At 37.1% G+C, this 17,309-nt stretch overlaps 1 protein-coding gene across 13 annotated transcripts in view; it reads left to right on the top strand.

The window, feature by feature from the left end:
- LOC150093662 (uncharacterized) overlaps positions 1-17,309 on the top strand; it is a 442,983-nt gene that overhangs the window by 262,843 nt on the left and 162,831 nt on the right. For all 13 annotated transcript variants that reach the window (XR_016550305.1, XR_016550303.1, XR_016550304.1 and 10 more), the window contains one exon: positions 1,373-1,482. Coding sequence is in view for 9 of the 13 variants with exons in the window: in XM_090412731.1 (XP_090268857.1) it covers positions 1,373-1,482 (110 nt within the window). In the remaining 4 variants the exon portion in view is untranslated. The remainder of the gene's footprint in view (positions 1-1,372; positions 1,483-17,309) is intronic.

Here is a 17,309-nt window from a genome sequence, read left to right as displayed (position 1 = left end):
CCTCCTTAAATTTAGTTCATACCATGTTTTGGTGTGATGTAAACAACAGGTGCTTTTCCAGTTAATTCTATGTAAAGTGTTTAGGGCATGATCAGAAAGACCAGTTTGACCATAGTTATTATATTTAATGTGTCGTTTATGTTCCTTTTTCCTGATAGGAATTGTGTGTCCTGTTTCCCTTATATAGGGCAAATTACAGGTGCAATGAATACAGTATATCCCAGGGTAGGCCAGTAGAAAGAGTGGATCCTTTGATGTGTAAGTTCTTTAATTTTGCAGGAGATTTAAAGGCGGCTTTAAGGTTGTATTTTTGTAGAATTATGTTTATTTTGTCTGATATAATTTCGTTTATTTTTGTTTTTAAGTGAGGTCTTTTAACAGAATTTTGTTGATAGTATTTTGACTGTAACCCGTTTTTAGGAAGTTATTGCTGATAACTTTTAATTCATCTTTAAGTGCTTGTTCATTGGAGCAAATCTTCTTTTTGTAGGTAGAAAGTGTTTTGCCACACAAAATAGCCAGAATGTAGCACATGCACAGAGCACTGTAATATCAGGAGGGAATTTGTCCTATAATAGTCCCGAAGATACTGTTAAAACATTAACTTCGCACTATGCTCATTCTCCAAGAATTTACAGTCTACTGAAGATTCACAAAACAAAACAAAACACACCACTCCAGCCAATAGTAGAAGGTATAGACAGCCCCAATTATCACCTAGCCAAGAAACTAGCAGCAACACTCAAGCAGTTGGTAGGGCATTCCCCCCTCTTATATTAAAAACACACAACACTTTGTAAACAAAATCAAAGACATCACACTGGAAAAAGCTGATTTACTAGTCAGTTTTGATGTCTCTGCCCTCTTCACAAATGTCCCAATCAATGACACAATTCTTCTGTTATAGGACAAATTCCCTCCCGATATCACAGTGTATTTCATAACCCCATGGAATAGTGCAATAATAAAGAGAGTCTCTTGATATATAATTTAGAGAATGCCAAGGATACATTTACCACTGCATAATGAAGGTAACAAATGCAGATACCTGGAAAGATATCCCATCCGTGCAGTCAGATAGTACAAGTCATCAGACATAAATATGTAGTTGTTATATAAAAGTTATCGTACTCCTGTTGTAGTTATAATAAACTATAATTTCAGTTCCTGTGTCATGGAAAATTCTGTTTATCTGTATTTGTATTGAGAATAATGAAATGGAAAGTGCAAATTTATCTAGTTAAATTATTATTTAATTAAATAATAGTAATACATAAATATATTTCAGAATTCATTTATAATAAGGATGCTTTAAAACACAATATATCTGATATCATTTTGTAATATACTGAAAAAGTCAACTTCTTTTAAGCTGCTCTGAAAAGTGTCCTGAAGGAATGTTTGGCTTTGATTGTATTAACAACTGTTCATGTGAGCATGGCAACTGTTCTCATACTAATGGATTCTGCTTCTGTGAAGCAGGTAAGTTAAGTCTATGATAATTTAGTATTATATATAATTGAGATATTAATGATTGAACCTGATAATTCATCTGTTTACTTGCCACATTACATTATGATCTTGCACATCAAGAGCTATAAATAAAATAAATCCTCTAATACTTTTTGTTTCCCAAAGGAGCAGATGACATTGCTTTAGCTCTAATTTTTTGCAAAATGATAGGCAGCTAGTCTCCATCTTCCATCATTGTCATAGCTCTGTGCATTTCTGCAGCATGCTGGATGGAAAGCAGTTCTTCTATTCCTAACTAGTATTCATTTGTATGTACGTTCTGCTTCTACAGTCAGTTTTCTGAATTGCAGGATTAAAATCTCAACTTTTTTTGTGAAAAAAGATCAGCTTACTGCAAGATTGGCTAAAAAGATCTAGAAGAATTCATATTTGGTCATGAAGTGTTAAAATATGACATTATTGTTTATGTGACCATAGGTTTTTTTAATTACTATATATGTTCATATAATAACGATTACCAGTTTCGCTAGCAACTGTCTAGCTTTATCAAGGCTTGATCGGTAAACACAAAATAATGATAAATGCACAAAGTATACAGAATACAAGACCATTAGTGACTATATGGTAGCTAAGTTGATATGTTCGCTTGACAATGTCAGCATGTATTGCAAATCTTTAGTCCGTGTCCTGAACACGCATTGCATGAGCATGTGTTATATGATTGTTGGCGTACTGTAGTTCCATCAAACTGAGTGAATTGATTAAATTTTTCCAAGTCTCATTCAATATGGCACCTTGATTTCTATTTAGGTTGCTGCCTGTTTGTAGAACTACTGTGGCTTCTTTGAATAATCGGTGTCTGAAATCATCGTCTATGTAGGGCATAGAACTATTTTCCAAGTCTATAGAATGGTTAGAAGTTGATGCGCTAAACGGAGAAAATGATCTAAAGAAAGTGATGCGCTAAACCAGGGGTGATCGTCCTGTTATGATTGACATCTCCAGCTTGTTCTTTCTGTCTGATTTCGACATAAGCTCATAACATCAGAGTTGTATTTAAACCAACTACTGACATTAGACAGGTGTTAAGATATCCTAAGGATAGTGTTCTATTTTACACATATCCAGGTGTGTATAATATTCCATGTACGTGTCGCTGCTCCTACATTGGAGAAACTTCAAGAAGCCTCGAAATCAGACAGAAATAACATGTTGGAGATGTCAATCATAACAGGACAATCACCTCCATTTTAGTGCATCACTTTTCAACTTCTAACCATTCTATAGACTGGGAAAATAGTTCTATGCCCTACATAGATGATGATTTCAGACACCCATTATTCAAAGAAGCAACAGTAGTCCTACGAATAGGCAGCAACCTAAACAGAAATCAAAGTGCCATATTGAATGAGATGTGGAAAAATTTAATCAATTCACTCAGTTTGACGGAACTGCAGTACGCCAACAATCATATAACGTGTGTTCAGAGGACACGGACTAAAGATTCACAATACATGCTGACATTGTCGTGTGAATGTATCAACTTAGCTACCTTATAGTTACTAACGGTTTGTATTCTTTATACTTTGTGCATTTATCATTTTTTTGTGTTTGCCGTTCAAGCCTTGAGAAAGCTAGACAGTTGCTAGCGAAACTGGTAGGTGTTATTATATGAACATATATAGTAATTAAAAAAACCTATGGTCACATAAACAGTAATAAGTCATAGAACTAGAAGTTACTTTAGCTGGCTACTAGTATTATTATGTGACGCCTCCAAGGATTCCAAGAATGTATTGTGGGATATATATTGAACATGGAGTTCTTCTCCTCCTCCTCCCTACTGGCCTGTTACAGAGCTAACTTAAACTCTTCTAAGTCTTACCCATTCCGAGGATAAGGTGACTAGCCCTATGCCTCCTGATATATGCTGTGGCTGTAGCTCGTGAACGCGTGTGTTCATGGGACCAGTTTGCATGCTTGCAGGAGGAAAAACCCCAGATAAACTGCTGAGAAAAATCCTACTGTCCATGCCCAAGACCGGCTAACTTGGCTCTGTCTGAGAAAGGTCCTTAAGCTCCTCACGTCGTCAATAGGAATCGAACCCAGGACACTCCTTTCCCAAGCACATGGTTGTGAAGCACATAGCCACTGGGCTAATCGGCAGACATTGCACATAATATCGAACATATAAATCTTTCTCCTGTAGACTACAAGTTATCACAAGGCTACTTAGACAACACATCATATCAAGAGTTGAATTTTTTAAATTTTATATATGATGTTTAGCTCCTGATGTGGCATGATAAATAAATGTATTTAATTTTATTTATTGTGATGATCATTATAACTGTGATAACAAGAGTTGCATTAGTTTTTGGTATGCTGGTTATGTCGTCTTGTAAATTTGTGCACTATCCTTTAACAGCATCCACTCACATATTTATCCATATAAAAAAACACTCCTTACTCAAAGTTTGCTAAACCTTTAGCCTCACCTTGGAATGATCTTTACTCTCCTTCCCCCCTTATTAGGTTTTTATATTAACCCCATACATGAGAGGTGTGCCAGATTCATATAAAGACATAAAAATCAACAATGCCTATGTGTAGGCAAGTGTTTGGGTAGGGTGGGGGAGCGCTATCTGTTGATGCATTCTTGAATAGAGATAGTCCTTGGGAGAAATTGGTATTCAAAAGGCTGTTCCAAAGAGCAGAGACAGATGTAATGAAAGAGGATTATCAGAAGTTAACCAACTTCCGATCTTTCTCTTTCATTCCATTTATTGAAGCTAAACTGTATATGGATTCTGCTTTTTTTCCCCCTTTTTTTTAATATTGAGAGGAAAGTCGATGAATAGCGGTGGTCAGTTCAGTAGAGCAGTACCCAAGAAAATACCCACAGAAACAGTATGTAGAAACAGAGCATCTGTTTCTACATGCCAACTGAGTTGCATACGTCAGAAGACTGATCACATGATGTGAACTCACTTTTGATGTCTGTAGCACTTACAGAGCCTTAAGGTCCACAACCTGCCCAGATTGGCTTTTTTTTAACTTTAAATTTAGGATAAGGTGGTTAGTCTTATGCCTAAATATATATTCTTGTTTAAATTGCATACATTCTCCTGGCCAGTTTGCTTTGTTGAGGGACGAAAACCAGAGTTTCTGGCAGGAAAAAAAACTTTTCCACCATATGGGACTGGTTAACTCATCTTCAACTCAAAAGCCAAAGATGAGATTCTTCATGTCCTGTATATGATTTGCACCCAGGTTTTTCCAACCAAAGCACTTTGTCCAAACTGAGCTATGGAGGTTCTCTTTTAATATCTAGAGGATTTAGAGAGTGGTTAGTATTATCTAGTATTCTAGTAGGCATCCAGTTTGAACAATATTCTTATGATCTTTTTCTTATTGAAAATTCAAAGGAGGGCATTGAATGTTGCATGCTTGGAATGATAGAAGGCCATGCAAAAGAAACAAGTAGAGTTGGGGAAAAGTTTTGGCAGAGAAAAATAATTCAACTGTAGAAAGGAGGGATACAAGTCACTAGGATGAGAGTGACTCTGTGATTCTGTTGCTCCATTGGAGAAGAAATCAAGAGTAGATTATAGTCTGAATTTCCCAAAGGACAAACAACATTCATAGTGTACTGAGAAAAATATATAGAGTGTTTAGAGAGTGGTTGGTGTTATCTGGTATTCAGCAGGCCCACGAACAGTTTGTATGAGATCATTATTGCTAGTGATCTAATCTCAAGTACTTCAGAATTTCTACCTTCTCAATGTGCAGTTGGAAATGAAAAGCCAGTCGGAGTAGGGTACATTAAAATCTCCAACTAAGATGACTTCATTATTAGGAAAGTTGGAAACTGGAGCATTTGACAGAATGCAATAAAACGATTTTTAGCGAAAGAAGATGAAAAAGAAGAAATTCTAAGTCAGAAGCTCTTATATAGCATATTAGAGCAAACATATGCAAAAATGACACCTTTGAGGTGAAAAGAATCGAAGAGTGTGTAATTAGGAAAATTTAAATGAGCAATTTTTGAAGAGGATGAAATGTGACATTCTGTTAAGAAAAGTAGGTATAGTTTGCAGACTGGAGACAGAAATAAACATTATTGAGGTTGTAGACTATAACTTGTGAAGCAGATATGGAAGGCCTCTTCATATAAGCTATTTCTCTTTTCTTGATTTTTTGTTTCTGTTAAATTGAAATTGGCAGGGACATGGAGTATACATCCTTTACTAGACTATTCACATTTATAGCTATATATATCTAAGACATTTGATTGGGTCTGGCACATGACCTTACCAAGCAAAATACTGTCTTATGGTCTGCCTACTTTCTCTTGGTAAGGGTAGTACACCCCCCCCCCCACCAGCCATATGGCTGAAGGAATAGGATAGGATAGAATTATCTTTTGCATTTAGGTTGCCAACTTCCTCTCATGTCACTATGTGTCATGGCTGATGTCTTCCTCTCCTCAAATTTCCTCACCCATACTGGTGTATCCCAAGACACTGCACTTTTGTCCACTCTATTCCTCCTGTTCCCTCTCTCATTTATCTCAAATCCAATCCATAACTATGCAGATGAAAGTATATTATGTTCCTTTTCATCATTTGACTAACATATAGAACACAATCATTAGAAGCTTCAAGATCTTCCCTAACCGTACTGAACTTTGATTTCCTTGCTCTTCTTCAGTGGGAATGATGATGATAAGGTTATCCTCACCTTTATTTGAGAATCCACTATGGGATGGAGAAAGTTACTGATTTTATGAATTTTGGATTACCTGTATATGGAGGCGGTAATGCATGTAGTGCAGTTTCTGAGCAATACATTTATACCAGCAAATATAATCAACATGTTGTGATTGTACTGTATTTGCTGGTATTGATAACCACTGTGGTATTGCCTTTATTAGCTCTAGTAAGTATTATGTTTTGGTCTTTTCATAATTTATAAAGCATGATTAGTTGGTTGTTGGAGAGATGTTTTAGGCAGCAAAGTTCATCTAATGATGTTAGTAGCATCAATTAGCAGTTGGGAACATATGGAGCCAATGTGGATGTGTTTTATGTGCAGTATGAAGTCTGATGTTGGGACTTACTTGACTAGGCACTATAGCAAAATTGTGGCCAAGGCTAATGATGTTGATAGCCATTCCGTTGAGTTTCTTAGATGGGAAGTTGATCACAACTTAAGAGACTGAATATGTGGACGGAAATTAGAACTGCAAATGTTGTTTTATTTCATGATGTGTTTGTTCCTTATTTTCAAGATTTTTTATGAGCAGATTCATCAGAAATGTCAAAAAGTGTTCTCCAAAAGTCTGGTTTGAGAATCCAGACTTTTTGTATTTAGAGAGTTAATATCTGCATTAATTCTTTTGAATTAGAAGTGAGCTAATGAGGCTTCTTTCAGTTTGTTCTGTAGAGTTTTTAAAAGTGGAATTTGATTTTTCACTTTATACAGACAGGTATAATTCCATTTTTTAGGAAGACTAGCCAGTTAAGTTCCTCAAATAAACAGAATTTCCACTTATTGTATTGCTTTGTTTTGTATTGTGCTGTGTTCTCCATTTGGCCAAACAACTCGGGAAATAGATGCCTTCATCAGTTGGGCATGAGCTTCAGCCAACAACAAAGCCTAAACACAGAAGAGCTAGATAATGGCAAAATAGACACTGTCAGGATCATATTTTCACTTTAAGACATTAGTTGATAAATAATATAACAAGGAGTAAAAGATCTATATTTAAGTTTTGCAGATCTGGAGGTGGCTTATGAGAAGGTACCAAGAAAAATCAGTTCAAAAAAAAAAAAGCACTCTAATTATAAGATGTAAACTGGATGTAGTATCGAGCAATATGTAGTCTATAATTTAACTTGTGAGTCAAAAGTTACAATTGAAGGGCATACAGAAATATGGTTTGAAGTAAGATAAGGTGTTGGTTTGAAGTAACATAAGGATGCATTCTATCGCCACATTTATTTTTTATTCATCATCTATATGGATAACATTATGAAAAAAAAATGTGGCATTAGCCTAATATCATAATTGGAGATGTTCATTACATTTCTTTACTTTGGATGAGTGATGTTATACTCTTAAATAATTCCAGTACAAATGTGAAGAATTCCTTAATTAAATTGAATAATTGCTATAATAAATTTGACATGACAGTCAGCAGTAAAAAGATATGCTATGTAGGAACACTGAAGACCATCACCTGCATTCTCATTGGAGAGCCTATTTAAAAAGTAAAATGTTTTCTCAATTTAGGCACAATTTTTAGTGAAGATACAAATAGAAATAGACAACATAATAAGCAAAGTTGGTATGATGGAGGGTCATCAGCTGAATAAATTTAAATAGAATAAAAAGAAATTAGTCATTGTCATCATCAAATTCCTGAGATCTGTCCAGGAAGTGTACAGGATATTATGAAAGTACTACAAGGAAAGTTTACATCTTTACTAACTTCCTATTGATAATTTTCCTCCAAATTTCTGTGTTATCTGTTAGAGCTTCAACATTGTCAGATCTCATATTTCAGTCTTCTAAGGCACTTCTTGCTAAATCAATCCACCTAGATATTGGTTTTCTTCTGGGAATTTTTTGACGTACTAGCTACAAAGTTTTGATAACCTTTCCTCTCCCATTCTGTTTAACTGACCATACCACCTCTTCTCACACATTCCTGAATGCTAACAATGTCCCACCTATTATCTTCATTTTTAATGATTCTGCTACTGATGACATCTGCTCACTCCTCTAATTTGATTAAGTATTTTATTTCTATCCCATCTCTCAGACCAATAAGTTAAAATTGGTTTGAACACTGTCTTGTATCTAGCTTGTTTAGTGTTTTGATTAATTTCTTTCTTATTCCATATAAATTTGTTCAACTGGCTCCTAACTACTTGCTTTACTTGTTCTATTGTCTATCTCCATATTTAATTTTTCATCTTACTAAAACTTGTGCCTAATAGCTGAAATATTTTACTTGTTCTATAGGTTTCCCATTTGGACAGATGATATTTTCAGTGTGCTTGCCATTTTGAAAGTCTTTCTTTTAATTGTTGGCTTTTGTTATTATTATTATTATTATATTCACACAATTTTTTTTTTATGTTGGGCTCATACACGAGAGGTTGGCTGATTAACCTATAGTACTTTAGTATACCATATATGAGTAGTGGGTGTTGGGAAAGAAGAAACTTGTTGACATTAGATTTAAAAGCCTGCATATTGTGTTCTTTGGGAAATACATCGGGGGAAGACCATTCCACAGTACAGCAGTAGCAGGGATGAAGGAGGAGGAGGAAAGGAAACTTGTTCTGTGGGTTTCAAGGTGTACTGTGAAAGGATGTCGGGCAGCATTTGTACATGTTCCAATGGGCTTAGTACAGAGTGGGGGGGGGGGAATTATTGATGCTGCTTCATATGAACATTTCCTGTGGAAATATTTGTAGAATATACAAATTGCAGAGACCAAACATCTATGTGAAAGTGAGGGGAGTGAGTTGGTAAGAGATGGGTCATTTATCTGTTTAATTGCTCTCCTCTGTACTGAGTCAAGCATTTTGAGAGAGCTTTTTTGGAGCCCCACTCCAAATGTGAAAACAGTATTCAATAGCTGGGCAGATTTGTTACTTGTATAAGGTTAACAGCTGTTTAGAGCTGTTTGAGGCCTGATGTCAGGGTAATTCCGACAAGAGAAATCTCATCTTGTCTAGGAATTGAAGTGTTATCAAAAATAATACTGGGGGAAAAATGGTTCTTTTTTATGAGAAATAAGACAGAGTTTTTAATAAACAGTTGGTACACAGTCAAAACGAGATATCATTCAAACATCAATTTGACTAGTAATACAGACAATTCAGATTCTACCCAAGAAGCTAAGAATAATTTGTCAGGTAGCATTGTAAAATATGAACTGTTCCAAGTAATGCTATTTTTTGTATATCATACGTAATCACTTCATTGATTTTTAATTCTTGTAAATAGTTGGATAGCTGTTTTAAAATTGCCCCAAGTGCACCTATAACTATTGGGATGACTTTGGTGCGTGTTTAAGCCACAGCTGGCCAACTTCGAATGCTAGATCTCAATATTTAGTGATTTGTTTCCAGTTCTTTGTTGTGATGTTGTTATCGGTGGGTACTGCAACGTCAATAATCTAAACTTATCTGTGTTCAATAATTGTGATGTCAGGTTGTGTTCCAAATGCTGGCAGTTTGTATTCTAAATTTCCAGAGAACTGTGCTGTTTCATTTTCCAATACAGGCTATGTTTTATGCTACCACCAGTTATCAGAAGTAGGAAAACCATATTTTATGCATACATGTTAATGAATTATTTTGTCCACTTGATCATGGCGGTATTTATAGTCAGTTTGAGCTATCTTGCTGGCCGCTAGAGGGATTTGTAGTTGTTTGTGTTTGTCATGAGCTCCTGATAAGATAAGTGTTATTTTAAGTTATCATTGATAAATTTACTTGAATATTACGTAGTTTTGTTTGCCTTGCGTATCTTAGCGTGTCTGTTTGTGTGTTTTTGGTGTTTCATTTTATAATTTGATAAAATATGTTAAGTGAGTATGGCTCCCATATGAAGGAAAATGGCGGCCAGTAATGATGGTTTGCCATCTTTATTTAATAACGGTAATATAAAGGAGATGATTCAGTGTACTATCTGCGAAATGTACACTTTGCGGAGTGCGGTTGGAGTATGGTTAGATGATGATAATAAAGGAGTGAATGTGTGTGTGTGGAAAATGTAAGGGGAATGAGGAATTAAAGTGTATTTCAGGTAGTCAGTGTGATAATTTTGTCAAACCTCAGAATGAAGAAAACAGTGATATGACAAAAAATGGCGAGGTTGTACCAGAGAACTGTGAGGATGTGAATGTAGAAAGTGTGAATGATGGTATTAATTCAGAGCAAATTAATGGTTTTACAGAGAATAAAAAAGATGAGATAGATGCAATGAGTGAGATCGCGTTATTGAGCGGAACGATACAAAGGGCAAAGTGGCAGCTAGAGCGTCTGAACAAAGGTCGACTGAGTATACCAGCCAATAATAAAAAGTATGGTAGGAAAAATAAGTGTATGAGTGTGAACGTAAACAAAATGAAGGAGAGAGTGCTGTATGGAGACTTATTAGTACGAAGTGTTGTTAGTAGAGGATTTGACAAAATCATACCAACCTGGTGCGACCATAAAGGATGTAACTGAGTCTATTAGAGAGCAAAAGGAAAGGGTGAAAGAAATGATTGTTGTAGCAGGTACGAATGATTTGAAAGGAGATAAAATGGAAATGATAGAGGACCTGAATGAATTGTTTGAGGTAGCAAAAGAAAAGAGTGAGAGAGTAAGGATGATTAGTCTTTTGCCGCGGTATGACAGTGAAATGATTAAAAGGAGGGCCATAATTGCAAATGACTTTATGCGTGGGTTATGTATGACGAGTGGTGTGGAATTTGTGGACGTGTGGAGTGAGTTCGATGGGCGAAAGGATCTGTATAAGATGGATGGCTTGCATTTGAATGGATACTGTGTAAGGAGACTTGAAAAAGTGTTGCTGAATGTAGTGGATGTGCAAAATCAGAGAAACTAGATTTATTAAAGGGGGGGAGAAGTAGATATACAGACCTTAGGGAAGCACTTGAATGTATGAATGAGTAAAATATGCCCGAGCGAATAAGGACAACAAATCAGAATGGGATAGTTAATATAAGGCATCAAGGTAGGGATGGAGCTGATGGGGGGGGGTCTTAAATTCATGTACACTAATGCTAGGAGTATTAGGAACAAGAAGGAAGAGTTTTTGGCCATGGTTGGCACTTCCAGTCCACAGGTTTTGGTATTAGTGGATCATGGCTAACTTGTAGATGATATAGCTAGTGGGATTGAATGTGATGGGTATAGTGTGTTCAGGAATGACAGGGAGAATAAAATGGGGGGAGGAGTATTGTTGATGATAGCTGATGAGCTGCAGCCAGGGAGAATAGAAGTTAAATTGTAGGATAGAGAAAAGAGCACATTTGAGGCAATTTGGTGTGAGATTGTGGCTAGCAGAACAAAATATACAATTGGGTGCTGCTATAGACCAGGTGATGGAAAAGATGGTGGAGACAGTATGCACAAGCAAATAGAAGAAATGAGTGGAAGGAGGATAATTATTATGGGAGATTTCAACTATGGTCGTATTGATTGGATGGGAGGAAGGAGCTGGATTTTATGTGGTTATTAAGGGATAACTATCTGCGACAGCATGTAATAGAAAATACTAGAGGTCAGAGAGTGCTTGACTTAGTAATTACATCTGAGGATTTGGCTGTAACAAATATGACCACATTGCCACCAATTGGTGAGCGTGATCATAGGGTCTTGACTTGGGAGGTGGCTAAAGGTGTGGAATTTACAATTAAGACAGGGTACATGTGGAATTATCAGGCTGAAAAGTATGACAAGCTTAGGAGTTTGATTGGGTCAGTGCCGTGGCATGTACAACTGCAAGGACTAGAAGTTCATAGTGCATGGGAGGCAGTTAAGAAGTGTTTGCATGAAGCAATGGCTGACTGTATAACTAGAGTCTGAATAATAAATCAAGTAAGGGTTAAATGGATGAATAACACCATTAAGCTTGAGCTGCAAAAAAAGAAACAACTATGGAGGAAATTTAAGGAGAAAGGTGACCGGCAGGCACATGAACGGTATAAAGCACAGACCAGAAGGGTAACGAGTGTGGTAAGAAAAGCAAAAAAGATTACGAAAGAACATTGGCCGTGCAGGCTAAAGAGAATCCTAAACAGTTTTTTCGATATGTTGCAAGTAAAAGGAAAAATGTATATGGCAGAATGATTTTAAAGAATGCCAATGGTAGGGAGATAACTGAATCAGTTGATATAGTTGAGTTACTGAGTGAGCACTTTGCAAGAATATATCATCCAGGTGGTGACATTGCAGAAATGAACGAACCAGTAGATTATATGGGAATTGTGGTGAATGAAGTGGAGGTGAGTAGTCTATTGCATAACCTCAATGTCAATACATCTGTGGGATTGGATGGTATACCAGCTCGTGTCGTACGAGAAGCAGCTAAAGAATTGTCAGTACCGTTGACCATTTTGTTTAATTTGAGTCTCAGGTCTGGGTTAGTCCTGAGGGGGTGGAAAGAAGGGAAAATAGTTCCAATGTATAAAGGTGGTTCCAAGACTGCTGCTGTAAATTACCGACCGATTAGCATTTCAGGAATCGTTGTCAAGGTCTTAGAGAAATTAGTCAAGAAAAGAATACAGAATTGGATAGATGAAAATGGTATATTGAATGGGGGAAAACATGGTTTTGTGAAGGGTAGATCATGCCTCAGTAACTTGCTCATGTTTTATAACACAGTGACAGCTGAACTGGATAAGGGTAATGGGTTTACAGTGATTCTACTGGACCTTGCCAAGGCCTTTGACAGGATACCACATGGAACCCTAAACAGTAAACTGGAGCAGATGGGGATGGATATAGGGTTGGTGAGATGGTGGTCGATGGAGAGATACTAGAGAGTGGTTTATTCAGTTCCTCTGTATCGAGCCTTGATAAGACCCCATCTGGGCTACTGTACCCAGTTATGGGTGCCAGGGTTTCTTCATGATGGGGAGGAAGTGGAGAGGATCCAGAGATGAGTGACCAAGATGATAGCAGGTCTGTGGAATGAACCTTATGAGAATAGGTTGAAGATTTGTGGGTTGCAAAAATTGGTCGATAGGCAGAAAAGGGGTGATATGATTGAGACATTCAAATTACTGAAGGGTTACTATAAGATTAATCCAGAAGATATTTTTGAAAATAGGACTGGTGGTGGGAGGACTAGGGGCCATGCATGGAAGCTGGGCAAGAATGTGGTTAACAAGGGTGTTAGAGCTAGGCAATGAAGAGACAAAAAAGTGACATAAAAACATTTCAAATTTTGGCTTATCTTTTTATAGCGAATATATATGCACATTCGCTCATAGATGACGAAAAGTACCTCATATTGAACACTATAACAAACATAGAAGAAAAAATTATTATTATCATCTGACCTCCATGGAGTCACAGACTCATCATGATAGGTACATACTATCACACAAACTCATCCAACCATACCTTAAACTGATTCAATGTGTCTACATTCACAACACATTGAGACAATGCATTCCAATTATTTACCACTCTCCTCACTCCTCTGCTTATACCCTCATTGTACAGTTTCCAGTAATGACCTCTTGTTCTACTTCCTTCTCCCATTCTATGAAAAATCTCTTCAATGTCAACCTGATAACAATCCCTTTACTAACTTATAATGTCTCAATCATACCCCCCCTTCCTCCTATTCAAGACGCTTTGCAGTTTACATTCTCTCAATCCGTCCTTGTACTCCACATTCCAAACAACACTTGACCACCTTCTATCTGAATCTTCTATGGACCTTCAGTGAATCTTCTATGGACTATTTCCAACATACTGTCATCACCATGAAAACTTGGTGACCAAATCTGTGCACAGTAATCTATATGAGGCTGATTAAGGACTTACAGTGGCATCATAACTTCTCTATTTCTGCATGTCAGGATCCTCTGCATCATTGCCATTATCCAATGTTACATCTTCACAACTTATGCAATGTGGTCCCTGAATGTCAGGTCCTTGTCCACCATCACTCCTAGATCTCTCATCTCCTCTAATTCCTTCAAACTTTTATCACCAAGTGTATACTTTGCATCCCATCACTGCTTACCCAATCTCAAAACTTGACACTTTGCAACATTGAACTAAAAGTTCCACTTACCTGCCTATTCATGCAATCTATTCAAGTCCTCCTGTAATGCCATGACATCTGCTTGACTCTGTATTGCTCTACCCCAATTTTGCATCATCTGCAAACAGCTGCATATCACTAGCTGAACTCATCCCAATATCATTAACATACAAATTTTACAACAATGATTCCAAAACTGATCCCTGCAATATACCACTAGTGAATTTCCTCTTTCAGGATACTGCACCCCCATAAACAACTTTCTGATACCTGACAGCCAGTCATTGATCCAACTCAGAAGTCTGTTGTCCAATCCCATCTGTTTCAATTTATTTAAGAGTTTGTCGTGTGGCAGTTTATCAAAAGCTTTTGCAAAATCACAAGTACACCACTGTATATGCATTTTCCCTGTCCAAGGTATTTGTCACCTTGTAATACATAAGTTAGTAAAACATGATCTCCCATTAACAAACCTATACGATAACCACAGAGAATACTGCTGTTATTAACACATTTCTGTATCCTACTTCTCACCAATCTCTCCAGTACCTTCACTTCAACTCCAGATATATAGATTGGCCTATAATTTGAAGCTATAGCCTTTGGAATAATTTTACCCCCCCCCCCCCCTCAACTCCCTGGGAACTTGTGTTGTAAGACTCTTATTAAACTGGCATGGAAATGCTACTACTAATTCCCTCGACCATTAATGCAGGGTGATATGTCATCAAATCCTTTTGCCTTATTGACATCAAGTTTCCTCAAATACCTTCTGCTCACTGATGGTTAAGCCATCCTCTCCTTTGTACTCTACACTTAGGTTACACATGATTCCACCCTGATCAGGATAAAACGTCTTTATAAATTGATCACTGAATACCTCAACAAAGTCTTCTGCAGTAGTTACCATTCTACCATTTTCATCCATTAACATCATCTTACTATGATCATTTTTCCTTCCACTTGCCACATATCTAAAAAAACTGTCTAGGGTTTTTCTTTGCTTGATTTGCCAATTTCTGCTTATACTGCACTTTTGTTTTCCTTACTAATTGAGTCCCTCTTCTGGCTTGTTCTTTGTACTCTTCATGTAACTGATTATTACTATTATTATTATTACACATCCTGTACTGTTCTCCAAACTACCTTCTTCTTCCAGATTTCATGCAAGCCTCTCATTCATCCATTTTATATCTACCTTATTAAGTCTTCTTGCTTGCAGAATACATTCACACATCGATGCATTTAAGTATTTCTTTGTCAGTTCCCAAGTAGCATTTATTTCCTTACCACTAAACTCCTCATTCCATGCTATATCTCCAAGCTGTCTCCTAAGCTTATCATAATCACCTTGTCATAATCCTTATAATTTCTTCACAAAAGTCTGCATATGGCTAGTCACACCCAAGTTGATCACTTCATGATCACTCTCACCAATCTGGAGGAAAGTATGAAACTCCACTCACAATTACATCCTTTGAAATGATCAGATCTAAAACTCTTAGTCTTTGCATGCCCTCCTTTACAAAAGTCTGCATATGGCTAGCCACAACCAACTTGATCACTTCATGATCACTCTCACCAATCTGGAGGAAAGTCTGAAACTCCACTCACACCTACATCCTCTGATGAAATGATCAGATCTAAAGCTCTTGATCTTTGCATGCCCTTCTTTATGTGCTGGCTGAGAGAATTATCTCTCAAGAATTAGAGAAATTAATTTTCCTTATTCCCAAATGCTATCTCTTCATTCCAATCTATACTGCCATAATTAAAATCACCATAATAATGACCTTTCTTTGTTCACTAATCCAAATTGTTTTTACATTACTTCATCCCCACCCTCCACATTTCTAGGCCTATAGCAACATCCAACAAAATCTGTTTCCCTGTCAACCTCCACGTCACACCATGCTGCCTCATAACCATTGCCACTATTTCCCCCTTTCATTTCTACCTTATGTAGACATAATTCCCTCTGCTATCATCAGCAGCACCCCCCCCCCTTTCTATCCTCGTGAATAATTCTGTATCCTTCCATTTCTATTTCCATTAGAATATCATCTTCATTCAACCATGCTTCACTTATTCCAATGATTTTGGGGCATATAAACTCAATCAGCATAACCATTTCATCCCCCTTATTTTTGATACTTCTTGCATTTGTAAATAAACACAGTAGTTTATTTTTAGGTCTATAACCAGTCCTATCTAAGCCACTTGTTCATTGTGATTTCTCCATCACAACTGCCCAATCAACTTTATCACCACTTATCACATATATCTGCTCAGTCTCAACTTCCCCATCCATATTGCACTAGCTACATCTTCATACACCCATTTGCTGCCACTTTCAACATCCACTCTCCCTATGCCATGTCTCCCTGTCCACCTGGGCTGCCCACCCTATTTCCCTATTCCTCTTGCATTCCCATTCTCTCTTCATTTCTTACACTGCTACTGTTTTCACTGCCAAGCACTTCTATCGCTTCAGTTCCATTCTCCTGATTTTTCACTTCATTTCTTGCACGCATCACACTATACTTCCGCACACCATGCTTCCATCCAGCAACACTTTCTCCAGTGCACTCACTTCAAAGCCATTCAAATGTAACCCATCATGACTGTATAATTTCATTCTCCCCGTCAAATACATGCCATACATCCACAAACTGTACTCCCTTCTCCTCACACACTCTGCTAGCATACAGTTCATGATTTTGGCTGTCTATCCATCACAACTCATCATTGTCATGCCTCAGCAACACACCGACAACTTTTCCCACTACGCTGTTATCTTTCACTCTTCTCAATAACCTTCTGATATTCACCCATACATGCTCCTTATGTTCACTTAGATCATTTGTTCTCACAATCGCCACTAACTTTCTTGTTTGTTCCTTACTCATGTTCAAAGCTTGGATTATCCTACCCATTCTCCCTCCTGGATAACAGACCATATGGACTCTCTCTCTCTCTCACATTAACTAATCCTCTAAATATGGAATCTCCATATACTGCTA

The sequence above is a fragment of the Typopeltis vanoorti genome, chromosome 23 (assembly GCF_054136105.1).
Source record: "Typopeltis vanoorti isolate ZY-2024b chromosome 23, IOZ_Tvanoo_1.0, whole genome shotgun sequence".
Taxonomy (NCBI): Eukaryota; Metazoa; Arthropoda; class Arachnida; order Uropygi; family Thelyphonidae; genus Typopeltis; species Typopeltis vanoorti.
The sequence above is the reverse complement of the archived record's forward strand: the minus strand, read 5'-3'. Positions and strand labels throughout refer to the sequence as shown.